We start from the raw sequence: 17,839 nt of genomic DNA, 5'->3' as shown, positions 1-17,839 counted from the left end.
CCTGCAGAAGGCCCGGGGTGATCTTATAGCAGCCTTCAAGTACTTAAAGAGGGACTACAGAAAAGCTGGAAAGGGACTTTTTACAAGGGTATGTAGTGATAAGACAAGGGGCAATGGATTTAAACTGAAAAAGGAGAGATTTAGATTAGACATAAGGAAGAAATTTTTCACTCTGAGGGTGGTGAGGCACTGGAACAGGTTGCTCAGAGATGTTGTGGATGCCCCATCCGTGGAGGTGTTCAAGACCAGCCTGGATGAGGCTTTGAGCAGCCTGGTGTAGTGGAGGGTGTCCCTGACCATGGCAGGGGATTTGGAACTAACTGATCTTTGACGTCCCTTCCATTCTGTGATTCTATGATTGTATATGCTATTAAAAAGACAGAGTAGTAGATGAGATTTAGTGGCATAATCAAAACTATTCAAAGAAATGAGGAAACATCATACCACACACCATGATATCAATACCCTGCCCCCCATCAAAAAAAAAAAAAACAAAACAGAACAACAATTTTGTTAGGATATAATCAACTTCACCTTTCACATCTCTGAAAAATATGTTGAGATCTAGTCTAGCAGACAGCATATCATGTAAGATAAAATGATGTTTGAATACAGAGACAAAGTCAGGGCAGCAGAAACCATTCCAAAGCAACAAATAAAAAGTTAAAACAATTATACAGTAAACTCTCATAGAAATAATCATTTTAAGTAACTATAGGAACAACACTATACAAAAAGTGACATGGAACTAAGCAATGTGTGACAAATACAACTCCAAAAGACAGTGTTATCTCAGAGGTTATATAAATAGTTCTGAATTACACAGCAAAACAAAAAAAAAACCCCACACTTAAGACAAATTTTTTACACAAAGAAAAAAGGATTTTCCAAGGGCAGACCAAATACTGTTTTTGTAGTTACACTGAATTAAAACAGTCTAAGACATGAGACAGAAAGTAAGTTATACCCATTGGTAATGGCCTTCACCCAACTTGATCACAAGTTATATAACGGCTACATTAAATATCCTTCTGTTTTACCTACGCCCTACTTTAATCCAGGCTACTTACTGAATCTATTAACTTACTTGATTACTTAATAAAATCCACAATCTGAAAAATAAATAAAAATTCTGGAAAATTACATCATTATTTCCAATACAAAATCCTGGTACTCTTTTTAACTTTTAAAGTACCAGTCCATTAGCCAAAGAAAGTTCTGTGAAACTCTTGCCTGGTCAGCTAGATAGGACTAAGGAATTAAATATTTGGAATGAATGGTAAGGGAAAACATCCCAGGGAAAATTTTGGTAGGATTTACTGTTATTCTTCTTTACTGTTACTTGTTCCAAAAACACTTACTTCCATTACTAAAGATTTAATGAAATAAATCTGAATATTAAAATAAAGACAAAGTAGATTTGAGAAATGAGTGGGAAGGAAGATAAATTAAAATACTCCTATCACAGTTCTGTGAGTTTGAAAAGCAGAGTTTATATAGTCCAAAATTCATGCCAAGGCTAAAGCTGTGTAATCTGGAACCAGTGAAATTTCCAGTGCTCATTAAGGAAAATGTCTCAAATTGGGATGGATAATTATATATTCTAGCCTTTCTATCAGTTTTCAGATGAGAGTTGGAAGTAAGAAGCCACAAACAAAGGTGAGATCCCAGACCACCCATAGGAAATTCACATAGAATAACAGTAAATATTTGCTCAGAGCATGTGACTTGGAACTCAAGATATTTTGAGATGATACAGCACCTCAATATCAAGCTTAATGTTTTGACTGATACCAGCAAATTCACTCTTGGTAAGGTAAGTGGAGATTTAAATAAATAACAAAATAAATAAACTGAAAACTAACCACCACCAAAACCATCATAAAACTGTAATAATAATAACAAACTCTATTGGCATTATAAAGACAGTAACTAACAATCAAAAAGTAATTTTTAAAAGAGAACATTTTTCTTGAGAAAATTATGCAGACCGAAGCCTATTAAAAAAGAAATTGTGTGAATGATTATGCATAACTTAAAGACTCAGCTAGTAGCAGTTACAGGGCATGTAGGTTTATCCGCTGATCTCATGATGACCTTAAACTTTCCATGAAAAAAAAAAAATCAATTTAAAAGATTTGTTTCCAAGTGCAAAATCAGCCAACAATTCCTTGAATTTCTGAGTGGATGTGGATATGGTAATTATCCCATGTTTGGAATGAGTGCTTCTTTTTGTGTACAAGGATAAGGGCATCCTACACATAGAAACATATATGGGTTTTTTTCTTCATCATCAGAAAGTTAACGAGGGGCCTCCAGAACAGGAACAAAAAAAAAAAAGAGGAAAGGTAAATTCAAAAGATCAAGAGTTTTCTCCTGGAGTAAAGAAGAAATCAATTAAAGAATCCCAAAAAAAAGGTATACTGCAAGAGATTTAATGAAAAAAGTCATCTTTACCACACACTGGACAAATGGTATCCAGCTATTGAGCAGAAGGTGGAGAACCAAGTTGCTTATTCTTAAAACAGCATTTCCATATAAGCACTTTTAATTGCTTTCAGATGCTTTTAGATCTTGGTAGTGATTAACTTCATTCAGTAGACACAAGTGCTTGTGTTCCAAAAGCTTGTAAATTTTTGGCACTTGGTCTAATAAAAGATAAAACTTCCATAAAAACTTTCCCTCTAGTTTCTTTAAACACAACCATACTAAAAACTCAGTAAGTGAAATATTCATCCTAGTAGTAATTTTGTAGTATAGATACAAAATATGTTCTGTAATCGGCCACGGACAGTACAAGAAATAGAACTGGCCAGGAACTCTTCCTCAGGAGAAGACACGGATTTTTTTTTTTTTTTTTTTTTTTTTTTTTTTGGTTGGGAAAGATTGTAATAAGAAAAAGAGTTTAGACCTGCAGGTCTAAGCTGCAGGATAGAAGTCTGCCCTCCAAGACAAAGAACAGCTCTGAACTGTTTTATTTATTGCTACAGATGCCGTCATAAAAGTCCCATTTTTTACAGGAATAGTAGCCTAAATGGTAGTATCTCTTGCCCAGACCTTCCCGGGGTGTAAGCATTCAGGTTTTTTTTCATATAACTGAAGAGTTATCTACTATGACAAAACTTATTTAATTTGTTTCTACATACATGTTACCTCCTCATAACAATCAGGAGATAATAAAAATAAATTTACAGTGAAATCTAATCATTTACATTTTATATAAAAATGTTCTTATGGTTCTGTTTTTTAAAAAAAAGTCTAAATCCTATTTCATAATGAGTTATTCCATATTCCATAAACATGAAGTTCACACTATTATATACTATAGAGGTAAAAGTGTTATATTTTTTGTCATTCACCTCTAGGAGTATGTTGTCCTCAGTGTGTTCAGCATCTGTATATCTGAGACTTCAAAGGCCGAATATAATTTGAGCTTTCAATAGAGGAAAAAAATTACTTTAAAAATAGTGTTGTCACACAGTGACTGAGTGCACAGGAACCACTGTTTTCTTCCACTTGAATGAAATATTAATCTACTAGAATCTTTTGAGATACTTTTCAAAACAAATGTACAGATTCACAAGAAATCACCTTTCTCTTCTCAAATACTTGCCCTGAATACTGATGGGATGCTGAAAACCATTCAGGTTTTTTGGTTTTGTTTTTTTCTGTTGGTAGTCTGGTACTTGCAAAAACAATGTACTGTTGTGACACAGTAAGTTACCTGGTTATTAAATCACCCAAGTAACATAGTCCTTTTATTCCCATATCCACATAAATTTATTAAGCAAGGGTACAGGGAAAACTTATCATTGTTTGCACTGTGTTAAGCAGCTTTTCTCACCATCTGAAGTCCAAGCTTAAGCGACATTACAGAGTCAGTATTCTCATATAGTAACTATATCTAGGTCTTCGTATAACGGATTGAGGCATCACAGCGTATGAATTAAGGAATTAGTTCACTGTCAAAAGAAAACATAAAAGTGACATCACCCTTCTTAGTAGAGATGTTGTTTATTTAAGATCTTTCCCTTGATTTTCATGGTTCCTAGCAAGATAGCTCCAGTAACCTGATGTAATCACAAATGGAGATTATTAGAATATGCAGCTGACACCACCCCAGGTTTTGAATTCTGTATTTCTACTGTAAGTACCAGAAACATTCTTTTAAAAAAGTAGTTTGCAGAAAGTAATGTTGTTCTATTAACTCTTCCTCTCAACAAGGGCAACTGGATTTTTCAAGGGGTGTGTGTGATCTTACTGCCTGTGATATCAGACAGCATAAAGAACAGAGAAAAGGGAATTTAGAAGACGCACCTGCCCATCTAAAACACTCCCTGCAACTTGTTCTACTTTCCCTATGTCAATCTAAATCGCAGCCACCACCAAACGAAAAGGTAATGTTGACAAAATCTTACTTTTCAGTATAACTTGTCAGTACACTGTCTGTCTATCTGCCATTGCTATGGATTTTGACGAGTTAAAACGACTCAGTGACATATTCATTTTGTCTTGACTAGGTGCAGCTTTCCTTTCCCCAGCTTACTCAGCCCTACCATGCTACTGTTTTCATGGTCAGAAACGAATACATCATTAATCGATGACCTCATCAAAGCCATGTAATAACAGTAACATCCTCCTCGATCTCAGATTTTTTTCTAAGCGTCCATGGTAGTCACGTCTCTAATAGTAGTAGCAGTAACAGTTTACTCCTTGCTGACAGCTCGAACACAGTATCTCATTGCAATTAAGACTGGATTGAAAGAGATGATTTACGAGGTACTTGTAAAACATTCATAACTAAAAAACATTTCAGAAAGACAAAATAAAGGCTCCTGTATATGCACTGTTGAAAGAGGACAACCCCTGAAAGCAATGATGCAAATACTGCAACAACGTAGCTTTGTAACCTCTCAATAGTCACGAATTAATAGACAATAGCAAACAAATGAACTTGGATTATGTTAAATAAATTGGTTATACCAACTCATAAAGAAGCTCTCTCTCTTCCCTTCCCCTTCCTCTCTCTCTCCATCACACACATACACAATTTTTTAATCCCCCTTGCCATCCCTTTCCATGCAATCCTGTTTGCCTTTCCAACTGCTGCCACAGGCACACAGCAACCGACTAACATAGCCACTACATATTTCTGCATCTTGAAGGACTAAAAGAAAGTAAAATGAGGTTTTCAAACTTAGCAGTTTTAACGCATGGAAACTCAGTCCAACAGCTCAAGTTTCCATAAACCACAAGCTCTTGGAGGCAGCTCCATGAGCAGTAATTGACAGACCATTTTATATTTGCAATACGGTTCATCAGCACATCTTTCTATGTGCTTAACTTCACATCACATCACAGTTCTGATATAAATACTCTCTGATTTCCAAACAAGAAGAAAAACATTAAGCCACTCACAGACAATCTGGAATCAAGTTTGAACAACAATCTAGCCTTGGAATCCTGAACCAGAATAACCTTGCTCTTCGAAAACCTTCTCCCAGTTAAGACTCTTTATGATAGCTCTAATATATTGCATGGGACAACATTATTAACAACAATAATACAGCACACTGAACAACTGATAGTGGATTCATTATAATTCTGATAGTATGCTATCATGTCTTAAAAAATTCATGCAGGCAATGTTACTGGAGCTGTAAGTCATAAGGACAACTCATAGTGACTGGTTCTCCTTGGAAAACTGACTAAGTTCATTTTGTGTTCACTAAGCTTGTTGCCTGAAAGGTTAGACACAACTTGTTCATCAGATGCTTGACCCTTCCAAGCTGTTATCCAACACAGTGACTTAAAACAAGTATTAATAAAATTAATTAACAAAGCACTTAGTTCATTCTTTTTTTCTGGAGTTGTAGTCTTCTAAAGCTGCCTAGATATAATAATGCTTGCTTGCATACTTTTCTTGAAGATATTTAAATGAGTAAATTCTTAAGTTCACCTATACCCTATATCATGTAACAAAAATAACTGGGGTACCTGACATCTTTTCTGGATATTCCCTTCACATTTAAGTCTTTCATGAGATCCCAGCACACATTGTTTTTAACCAGGAGACAATCATTTTAAAAAATGGTATTTGACGCTGTCTCAAAAAAAAAAAACCAAAAAAATAAACTGAATTAGATACACTAAGCTGCAGTTTCTTCCTGTACTTTAGAGAATCCCTAAATATATGATAATGAAATCATGGACCATAACTTTGGAATATATAAATTTGAAGTCATTTTTCATTGAATGCAGTATGTAGCACCGGTAGCAGATCAAATACAAAATGAAGATAAAAAGATCATTCACTCTTCATTGATCATGTCAGGCAAGGACATAAGTAGTTTAACTCTACAAGGAAAGGAGATAGGCACCTTGATAGCATTCAAGAACTTCATGTCATCATGATGACGCAGAACCATAGTTAGCAAAGTGATGAAACTGAGCTTTGTACCAGATCTTGCCCTGCTTACTCTAACAAGTACAATCTTACCATATTGCTATAGCAATCGACGCCATTCAGATAAGAGAACAAAATGTTTGTAAGACTGAGATATTATTCCCAATTCAGCAGCTCAGGTCCATTTCTAGTGACAGCCTTTAATAAAATAATACTCTATATTTGATGTTTAAAACAGTAACGTACTCTTCGCTCTGTAAAAGGTTAGTTTTGAACTAATTAGAAATGAAACAATTTGGTATCAAATTATTTTGGTTAAACATTCTCATTGAAAAGTAAGAGTGGTTGGAAAAATAACAAGTTTATTAGAAGAAAAACTGCAAACTTAGGATCATGATTATCTTGATGTTTTTTCCTATTGAAAGACTGCCTGAAATCTGAGCTACAAGGCAATCTCAGTATTTACCACAATTGATAAGCTTACATTTTGAGTAATTTACATTATCTACAATATGTATGTTTTCAATAACTTTTTCTTTTCAATTACAAATAATTATATGTTGGAATTCAGAAAGCTATAGTAATCACTAGTAACACTTTCATTACCAGGTCCAAATTTAGTCACTGATAAGTTCACCACATACCTGCCTTTAAGAATAAGATTTTAATTGCTTTCTTTTGTATCAAGAGTTTGGTGGGGTTTTTTTTGTTTTGTTTTTGTTTGCATGTTATTTGTTTTATAGGAAACCCTGATGATAAAATAACTTCCTTTGAAAAGTGAGGGTCTTTTTCCCCAAGATGTTTAATACACTTTTATGATTTGAAATAGGAAACTGGAATTTCGGTGAGCGGTGTTTCTAAAGTCAGAGACACTTTTTTTTTTACTGATCATGTTAAATCTACCCTGACTTAGCAAAGCTCTATATATCTGAAAACTATCACATATCGTTAGAGGCTTTACTAATATCTTCTAATAGTTCATCTTCACAGAATATGGTCCTTCAACTGGGATCAGAAACATCATTCTTAAGGGGAAATTCCCAAATCAATAACATTACACTCTTAGCCTTCAGAAGGCAAAACTATTCTGCAATCCAGGAAGAAACAAAAGATTCTTATCTCAGATTTTCCACTGAAAGGTAATAAATCTGCACACATCACAACTTAATACTAAATGAGTAGTCACAATGTGCAAGTAGGAGAGAGGATTCACTAGTTTGTAACTACGCTGTAAAATAATTTCACTCCTCAGTTCCTTCTTGAGTATCTTGAGAGTTTCAAGGCACCTGACTATCCTCACTGCTTAAATATTTAATCCCAGAGTCTCTTTTGAAGTGAACCAACTTGTTCCCTTTATATCGGAAGAGCTGGGAGCATTTCTGAAAACAGTTCAATCCGGGGACTCCTCTGAACAGGCAGTGGGTGAACCTGCATGAGGTTTGACTCTGACTTACAGTCTTCCAACACCACCCTGTAGGCTTCCAATATATGTACGTGTTGTGCAGTATAACACTGTAAAATGTACAAATGCTTGCTGATTAAAACTTTTTAATAAAAAAGGTTCTATTTCTTCAAGGAATTCTTGGTTTTAAAAAGATTTTATGACAGGAAAAACTATGTCTACATGGTTTATTGTAAGCAAAGATACTCAAAGCCTTCTCATGCTCAGAAATGGCTGGCAGGAAAATAGTTATCAGAAGCAAATGTGGTTAAATGGCTTTAGATTCAGAAACAGTTTATAGTTTGCCTGCTTGGAGATAATCCATACTTTTGCCTGTAACAAACCATGTGGTCACATCCTATTTTCTTACAAAGAGCTACTGAAGTTAGAGAACATTCACAGGAGTCTGATCCTTTGATTACTGGGACTCCAAAATAAATTCTTACATGGCAGTATTACCTGCTCAAGCACTAGAATAAATTTCATTTTAACATTTAAAATGAAGGTTCAGGAGTAAAATATTAAAAGTCAGAAAAGAATGGATTTGCGTATACCTGAAATTATACAGCTAAGCACTCAAGTTTATGTTCTGTATTCTTAGCCTCATAGTTGCTGAAACACATATTTGATTTGGGGATTTTTATAAAATTTGCGGTTACATGGAAGATGAACTTTATTAACTAGTGAATGTAAGGAACTCATTGAAACTCAAACTAGTGAGCTTCCAGAACTGGTTTTCAGTGAAAAAGCCTCTTGTGATAAAGCACAAGACAGCTAGCCATTCAACAGGATGATAATAGAACAAAATTATGACTGTTTTTTTAGAAGAGGAATAGGTGCCCTGAATTACACTTTGATTATGATTTTTAAAACTATGAAGCAATGTATTTACAGGGTTGAGTCAGTATATCTTCCTACTGAACACGATAGAAGCTTTCACATTAATTATAATGACCACTTTCTTAATGAAACACAAAAATGTTGTGTAATCTGGTTCAGTTTCTTGAATTAGGTTACAGTTTATCACTCTGAAAGCAGTATTTTATTGCTTATTTTTACAGTAAGTTAGTTCAGCCCCAACAGAGAAATAGCATACTATCCGATAACACCAATCAAAAGCAATGCTAATGTTAAAAACGATTAAACACTAATAACCAAAATACTGTGTTAACATGGAGCACATATTAGAAGATGTGAGCAATAGCCATTCAATTTTATTAACGTATATCTTTTTAAACAACACAGGAACACAGAATGTACACACTACATAAAATAAATAACCGAAAAGTAGGTTTGCTTCTCAAAAAGTATGTAACTCAAACTTCTAATTTCTAGCCCCTGGAACACTCGTAGAAATAAATTATTCACTTTGATAAGTTAAATGCATTCTTAAGACCTCACAGGACTGAGACTACCAGGAGAAAATACTTCCAACTACAGATTTTATTTCTTTATGATATCCAATATGATGTAGATATAATAACGATGATAATTATATTTTAACCATTCTTTCAGTTCTGCCTAACGCAACACCAATAACTGTGAGCCACAGAAAATGAAATTATTTAATTATGTGATTAATCTTTCTTTACACAATAAATAATTTCATCTTCTACTTTAGTAGAAACGTTGTCATACTTTATCAACAGCTGCATCTGTGAACTCCATTTGTCCTCCAAGCTGAAATAATCTATACAAAACCTTTCAACTTTCTCCTTACTTTAACCTCCCATAAAAATGCTTCGTGACTCAGAGAGTTTTATAGAGGATGGAAGTTGGAATATACTTCTATTGACCGAGGCACACAGCAAGAGAGAACATAAGGATGAGAATAGAAATTACATCTTGAGATTTTCACTTAAGAAGAGAAAAAACAGAACAGGATTTTAATAAAGGAAAGTAGTTTCATACACATGAAACATTTCAGAGGAAGCTTAATATCTCTATACTGGAAAAGAAGAGTCTGGTACCAGATGTGGAATAGGTGGACAGAGGTACCTATCATAAAGTAAATCTGTTCAAAATAATAATAATAGCAGCAATAATTATTGAGATTAATTTAATGTAAAATTAATGTAATAAATTAAACACATAAGTGCTTTGAAATCACTTCTTTTTAATTGACAAAGATGTATCTTTACATATAAAGATAGATATATGAAGTAGTATTCTTATTGTGCCCTATAGCAGTGATTTCCAAAAGCACTTTATATTCATATTTTATCTTTGAGAGAAAGGTGCAGCTGCCAAAGTAAGTACAAGAGTTTGTAGCTACTCATTTCATCACCTTACACTCAGTAGGCCAAGCTGCAGAAGAATTAAGTCAAGAGCTTTACAAAACAGCTTCAAAACCTAAAATACCCAAGAATAATTACCAAAAAAAAAAAAAAAAAGAGAATTGCTTTTCAAAGTTTGTATGAAAAATAACGGAAATAGCATTTTATATGTTATATAGCAACTACAGACAAAAAAATATAGAGCATAATGTACATCATAAACTCTACTCAGGAATTACAGCACTGCTTTTCTCATTAATTACAATTATCCATCGTTTTAACTTTAGAAAACTTTTGAAGCCTTCTAAGCACATTAGCCAAGAAAAGATCTGCAGTACACAGAGATATGCAGATCAAAGTTAACTATGATGAGCCATCTAGTTTTGGAAGGGCTTCAAGGCGTTATCCAGACAAGCCTGAAAAGTCAATACACCTGTTTGAACCTAAACCAATCTCTCCTTTCTTCTGACTACATCATTTGTAACATAGGCAGATTTTAATTGTCTGGACAATTCAAGTAGCTCTTAATTTCATGTTACTATACATTTCTCATTTCTCATACACCTTCAAAGGTCCTACATTTAGTTTAATAAACATAAGACTGTCTTTTGTCAGCTGACCAGTCTTTCCTAAAGTTGGGAGCATTCTGTAAATTGACCCTAATGAAAGACAGTGGACAGATCAGCAATTGAGGGTAATATTTACAAATTTTGTGACAAATGGACAGAGTGTCACCCAAGAGGTGATCCTCACTGCTTCAACTTATGCTCCCTAAAAAAAAGTGGAATATTATTCCTTTTTCTCCTTTTACTTTCCTTCTCAATATAGTGCCTAAATCTCATCTTAGTCCCTAAATACTCCTCTAAAGCAAATCCATTCTAAGTGATGACGCAACATTCACTACATGGGTTTTCAGATTGGACCAGCAACAGAATACATTTTCAAGAGTTCCTTAACTTGGCCTCCTACAAAAATATACAATCCTCAGATTTCATGAGAAGTCTCAGCATACAGTTTTGCATCAATATTATTTGCCCACATAAACAACGCATGCAGAACCAGCCCCTTTAGAAACCAGGATTTCCACTTTTAAATGTATATTTCTGTATTATGCAGCAGATTTCAGAAAAAAAGAAAAATTTCAGGCAAAAATCATACGTTAAAACATAGCATTGTGTATCCTAGATATACCTAATATATGCAGATCTCTGTTACTTAAAGAGCATTAAATCGCACATAATTGTTTGTGTGATCACTTACACTCTTTCGTAGGCAGGAAGGAAACTTAGTTATTATACTCAGATTATTAAATCAATCAGAAAGCTTAAAAAGAAGAATTTGTTACAAAAAAAAAAAAAAGAGAGAGAAGGGTGGGGAGAACACTTAACAATTTGGTACTTAGATTCTATTCTGCTTAGAGCTGGATCCTAACAGGAAATTCAAACTTCATAAACTTCTCAAACAGTCATCTTAGAGCCACAAAGATGATTAAGGGATTGGAGCACCTGATATGAAAAGAGGCTGAGAGAGCTGGGACTGTTCAAAGGCAAGATCTTATCAATGTGTATGAATACCCCATGGAGGCAAAGTAAAGAAGATGGAGCTAGACTCCTCTCAGTCTTTCCGAATAGACACAAATTGAAATACAGGAAATTCCATTCAAAAGTACGGAAAAAATATTTTATTTTGGGAATACTCAAACACTGGAACAGGTTGCAAAGAGACATTGTGAAGTCTCCATCCTTAAAGATACTCAAAACCCAACTGGATGCAGCCCTGAACAACCTGCTCTGTATGACTCTATTTTGATCAGAGGAGGTTGGACTAGATGATCTCCAGTGGTGCCTGCCAATCTCAACTATTCTGTGGTTCTATGAATACACATAGAAAATACAGAGGAAAATGTTCACAAGAGGCAAGAATTTTCTAGTATTAACTAATGTGGTAGCACGTAACAACGGCACTTATGTCACCTATTTCACTTACAGCAGTTCTTTCTCGGTAAGGCTCTTACAGGAGTTCTGGTACTTACTCACATTTGTACATGTAAAAATGTTCATTGATTTGAAAAATACCTGCCTCTCTATAAAATGCTGGAATGACTGTCATGTAGCGCTGCTGTCATGATGCTCCTTACCTTTTTTGAGCCATACTCCGTGGAACGCTATACCCTGGAGCTTGCTTCTAACAGTGTCAGTGTTTGCATTTTTTGTGCTGTTTGAGACTCAACACCACCACAATAGGAAAAAGTTCTGCTCACCCTTTCTCTTGTGGTAAGCCATGTAATGTAAAACCAGTTCAAACTTAACAGCATTTTCATTTAAACCTTTCTTCTTTTGCAAGAGACTCACAAAGCATTACCATCCTAAAAGGATTCAATGAATCTTACATATGCCTATTTTCTGTAATTTTGAATTATTTTCTTCCTTTTTCAATCATCATTTTAAAAAGATCTACATCTGTTTTTGTGGGCTGATATTCTAAGAAACTTGATCTGTGGTTTTAGTACCATATATTTTTATCATTAACTTGTTATGACCAGCTTTAAAGGACTAGAGAGGAATCAGATACTTTAGGCCTTAGTTGTGGTTTTAAGCTGCTTTCTTAGAATAAAAAAAAATGCTAAAAAAACCCAGAAGATATTATATCAAGAGGTAATCTGCTCTTATATATTAACTGTAACTCAAAACCCCACACAATATTGTTGACAAGGTTTTTTTTTTTCCTGTCTCCCTCTTTTTGGCCTGCTTATTTGTCTCTGACCTCTTTAATGTCATTTCCTTTTTACTTTTCGCATACATTTTTTTCTTTGATATTTTCTTGCCTTACTTCCCTAAAATAATTTCCCTTTCATCTGTATTTTTGATCTCTTTTTCATAAACACAAACGCTTCTGCCCTATAAACACTTCCATTCTTCATTCTTTCCCCACATACACCCTATCTATTACTCTCACCTTGCATTCAATCTGCACAACTCGATATTTCCTTTACTAGATTTTATCCTGTAAATCCTATTGTGTAAAATATTTTAATCCCGATTCTTTTTTTTTTTTTTTTTGCTGGTCACACTTGCCCAGACTATCACTGTGAGTCCTACTTGCCTGACACCCTCCCATGCTTGCCTACACTTTCAGTCTCATCCCTCCTTCCCTCTGTGTACGTTATAGGCATACTTCTATGCACAACCTTAGTTGTCCAACTTCTCTTCATTTTTTCACTCCTCTTGATCTTTTGCCTTTTGAAAAACTGTAAACTGCTAATAAAATATTTCTGGCTATGTGTCTGTCTCACTATGTAAGGCAGCTCTTGAGCCCTAAGGCATGGCCCTACTTTTGTCCACAGAGCTAAACTCTCTGCACTTTCCTCCCTCCTCCAGACAAGACATTTGCATCCAAACTGCCAACCTTTTCTGGCATGTGATTATTTCCTGAACTGTGCATTCTTTTTGGAGAATGTTAGTCATCTATGACCAAAACCATGCCAAGGATCATGCTCATACTTTTAACAGGCATATGATCAGGGGCACATGTTTCTTTTGCCTTAAAGAAAATCAGTGCTAGAGACTGAGTCATTCCAACAAGTGGAGAACAACTGGGGAAGAAGTGGAAGCTCAGGTGAGCTTTGCTGAAGCAAGTGGGAGAATTTAAGTCATCTGTAACATCTGAGGAACATGGTTTAGGGACCCTGACAATGCAGGGTGAATGGTTGGACTCGATGATCTTGAGGGTCTCTTCCAATCAAATGATTCTATGATTCTATGAAGAGAGAGAATGTGGCACCACCATCAACAGCTTGACTGTTGGGTGTCTTCGTCTTCAGGTGGTTGGTAATACATCTTCCTGCAACACAGTCTTTCTTAATTTAACCATGTCTAAGAGCAAGCCACTACTAGGAGATGTTATAGTAACTTTCAAAAGAAAATAGCAGTTTGAGAAACAGACTGTTACAGGACTTTACGTTAATGTAAGGCCTCAGGAGACGTATCAAAAATAGAATTTCAGAATGAAAAATTAAGAAAGACGTGTGCAGCATGGAGTTATTTTAACTAACTCAGTTTCTTCAGGCAGCTATATTCATGATGACATTATCTAATCAAGCAGAGCAGCAAAAAATCACAAGATATCTGATCTATTAAAAATGAATAGCGTGATTATTGTCTAATGATAGGTAATTCATGCTTTGAAAGGTTTTTGTTTACAAAGAAAAAGAACAGCAGAAAAAATTGCAAACTATTATTATTTGCTCAGTTATTTGTATTTTAAAGTACTGAGCTGCCACAATTTCCATTACATACAATACATTTATGTAGCAATAATGTTACATTACAGGAACTCCTTTGTGATACTTGGGTGTTGGTTTCCTAGACTGTTAATTTATTAACAAGTGGATATAAGCCAAAAGATTGCCCGTGTGAAAGTGTTTCTAGTGATCCTACCTGTTGGCGGGATGATTCCAGGAGACATTAGGCCAGGGACAGAATGTGGCATGATATGAGAATTCTCTGGGGAGGTGACACTTTGAGTCCTCTTAGGAGGCCTTCCAGGTCTAGAACTGCAACAAACAAACAAAAAAAATTTTTACAATTAAGCTGTTGTCTTACACATCATTTCAAAGTTGTTTCAAGTGGTAACATGGACTGTAAATAAATTTGTTTCAAGGACGGTTGCTTTTGCAGTTAGATGTAATAGACTTCCATCACTAATTAGATTACATGCTGAATTCATTTTCCTCATTGAAGATCAGCCGCTCTTGATGCATAATTCATAGCCTGCACCTCGTTACCTGCTTCTTCATATTAATATCTATACACAGTTTGAATTGCCTCGTTTGCATATGCTAAAGTTCTGCATGCAGCCTTCAGCACGAAAATTATGCACTAACTTGTAATAATTATTACAGTCAGCCTGCTATTGATTTATGAGACTTTTAAAAACCAAATATGTGTAGTACTTGTAATGAATGATATTTTAAGGTTCTTCAGGAAATTAAAAGGCAATGGCTGCCTAAGGAAATGTTCTGCTTGTTTGATTTAATACTACAGTTAGCTGGGAGGTGGAATGAAAGAGTGATTCAGACCTATAGCACATTTTTCGATGATATGTTTTATTACTTCGCACTGCTAGCCTGATATCTAGATGATAAATGACAATACATATCTAATGTGTGAAAAGGTCTTGCAATTTCTTTATTTTTTGTCATTTAAAAGATAAGTCAAGTTATCGTTTAACCCTTATTCTATTTAAAGTGAAAATCTCACTAAGACACCTTACTTTAAATATACTACTTTATGTCAGAAAGGACTTAGAATTATTTGTAAGATATTGTTGAGCAACTGCCATCACAGCAGCTTACATCTGTCCAGTATAGAAAAATAAAGGGCTTCAGGTTTAAGCACTCCTTGTCTGTTAAATGCTCACATACACAACTTTCCATCTCCTGGACTGTGTAAGTAGCATACAAATTAGATACGGATTACAATGAAAATACTTATTACCCACTTACATGCAAATATGTACCTGCTACATACAATGCATATCCAAAGGCTTGTATTCTTATGTACAGATCACAGCACAGCACTATTGCAATATCCTGTAACTGCTTATTTAGGGGACATTGTGGAATAACTTCACAGAAAAAGGTGATGTGCGGTTCTAGCACTGCAGTGTTAACCTACGCTTTGCCAAACACTTGAGATTCTTCATTTGTTTCAAAACATGAAACAAAAGAAAAGTGGCTGTGAAAGGTTTTGCTCCTTAGGTCCTCCCACTAACAAAACTCTAATCAAGGATAATGACATTTTTAGCTATCCTGGGACTGCAGACAGAGGCAGATAACAAAATACCTCTGTTTTCTGCTCATATTCGTTCCTCTTGTGTTTGGAACTACCCTTTTTTTTTTGCAACTTCTACAACCTACCTTTAATAAACCAAAAACAATCAAAGTACAGGGCATTTTCTTGGAGTTTAATGACTCAATGCCTTGAGTCATTAACCTTATCTGATCATTAATTCCCAACTTAATGTCCTGAGCTGAGGTCATTATTAAAATTATAAGCTTGATAATTTCTTTGATTGGTTTGGGATTTTTGATTTTCTTTAATACAAACAAAAGTGTCATATGTTCACAACTACAAGAAAAACAGTTGTAGAAAAAGAATATTGTCTTATTCCAGCTCACAGAACCACATCAAGTGTCTTCTGTTTTTCTTTGAAATTTTCTTCGTGATTTACAATAAAAATAAACATACCATGAATACACATAAAACTGATAAAAACATTATAGACAAAAATTATCTAATTTAAATGGAGTGTTTCTAATATATTCACCCACCAAAAAAATGCCACTATGTGAGAAAACTTTAATGGCTTAATTTAAATACCTATGATGATGATGCACTGTTCTCAAATCACTGCTGTGATATGAGTATGGAAGGGTCTGACAACAGCATAAAAATCACAAGTGGGGTGCCATGGCATAATGCACAACCTACCCACGACTTTTAGGTCTTTAAAAAACAAGTTCACGCCTGCAAAGACTCTCTTTGATGCTTACTACCCAATATAGCCATAGTGAAGCCTGAATGCTTTTGTCTTTGATTTTGAGGAATAGAACCACCCTTCTTCAAAGCCTAAGAGAAGACACCCATGAACCAAATCTGTAAACGAAGGTCAACAGCAAATTACAGGTGAGTGATACTAAAACAGGCAAAAGTCTTCCTTTGGTCACCTTCTACAATCAAGTTGATTGCACTACTCCACACAAAAGGGCTGTCACACTCAAAGCCATAAATGAGCCCAGTAACCCAGCTCTACCCTATGACTTATCACAAACTTTACCAAATAAGTGTTTTCATGAGGTCTTACTCCCAATTCCAATTCAATTAACAATATTTAAATGAAATTTCTGAGAAGTAAAACTCTTTTACCCTCATACAATTTTAAGTGACAAAGCACCAATTCCACTTCACTATAAAAAGGCATTATCTATTTAGGAAATGTTTGTTCCTGACGATAAGGCAGAAAAACACATGTAAGAATTATTTCTTGAGGTCTGGAAGATCTGATTTAGAGTCACAGCAGACTACACAATATACAACTAAAATGAGTAAATCTCTGATTTTTTTAAATAAGCACACACTCATTGCTCCTAGTAACTGACTAAGTAACTATAATTGTCTTAATTTGTTATTTATATTATATACTGTTTTATTAACCAAATTCCTAACTTGAAATGCTACCATTTTATAAGATCTGTTTTCAAACTACAAGAATTGAAAGAATTTTGTATGAATCATTACCAAAGTTGTGGAAAAAATGGTATGTAAAAATTACTTTAAAAAAATAATAACTTTGATTGTGTTCGAAAATTTGCATGTTGTTTTGTAGTTCATTATCATTTTTATAACTATATGATAAACTTAAAAAAAACATTAAAAGCATAGCAAATGAGTTTAACTATCATAAACAGTATGATAAAAATAGCTTAATGAATCATTTTGTTGGTATTTTTCCTAAACTTGTGTATAGTAAAGACCTACTTATTTTTACATTAGGAAAAGTTCACTTTTGTTCCAAGATAAGAAGCCTGAAGCCTACTCACATTCCTATTTTGTATCAAAATCAGTAGATTTGTCTTCAGTGTGAAAATAAAACATAATTTAAATAGATATGAGTTGATTTGTTATATAAAAGATATATTTAAACATCAGAGCAATG

General features: G+C 34.5%; 1 protein-coding gene across 1 annotated transcript in view; it reads right to left on the bottom strand.

Annotated features, from left to right (window-relative positions):
* The window catches only part of DACH1 (dachshund family transcription factor 1), a 334,610-nt gene that overhangs the window by 165,175 nt on the left and 151,596 nt on the right, over nucleotides 1–17,839 (bottom strand). Inside the window, exon 2 of the mRNA XM_086611701.1 lies at nucleotides 14,560–14,675. Coding sequence (XP_086467827.1) covers nucleotides 14,560–14,675 — 116 coding nt within the window. The remainder of the gene's footprint in view (nucleotides 1–14,559; nucleotides 14,676–17,839) is intronic.

This window comes from Tauraco erythrolophus, chromosome 1 (genome assembly GCF_009769465.1).
Source record: "Tauraco erythrolophus isolate bTauEry1 chromosome 1, bTauEry1.pri, whole genome shotgun sequence".
Taxonomy (NCBI): Eukaryota; Metazoa; Chordata; class Aves; order Musophagiformes; family Musophagidae; genus Tauraco; species Tauraco erythrolophus.
The sequence above is the reverse complement of the archived record's forward strand: the minus strand, read 5'-3'. Positions and strand labels throughout refer to the sequence as shown.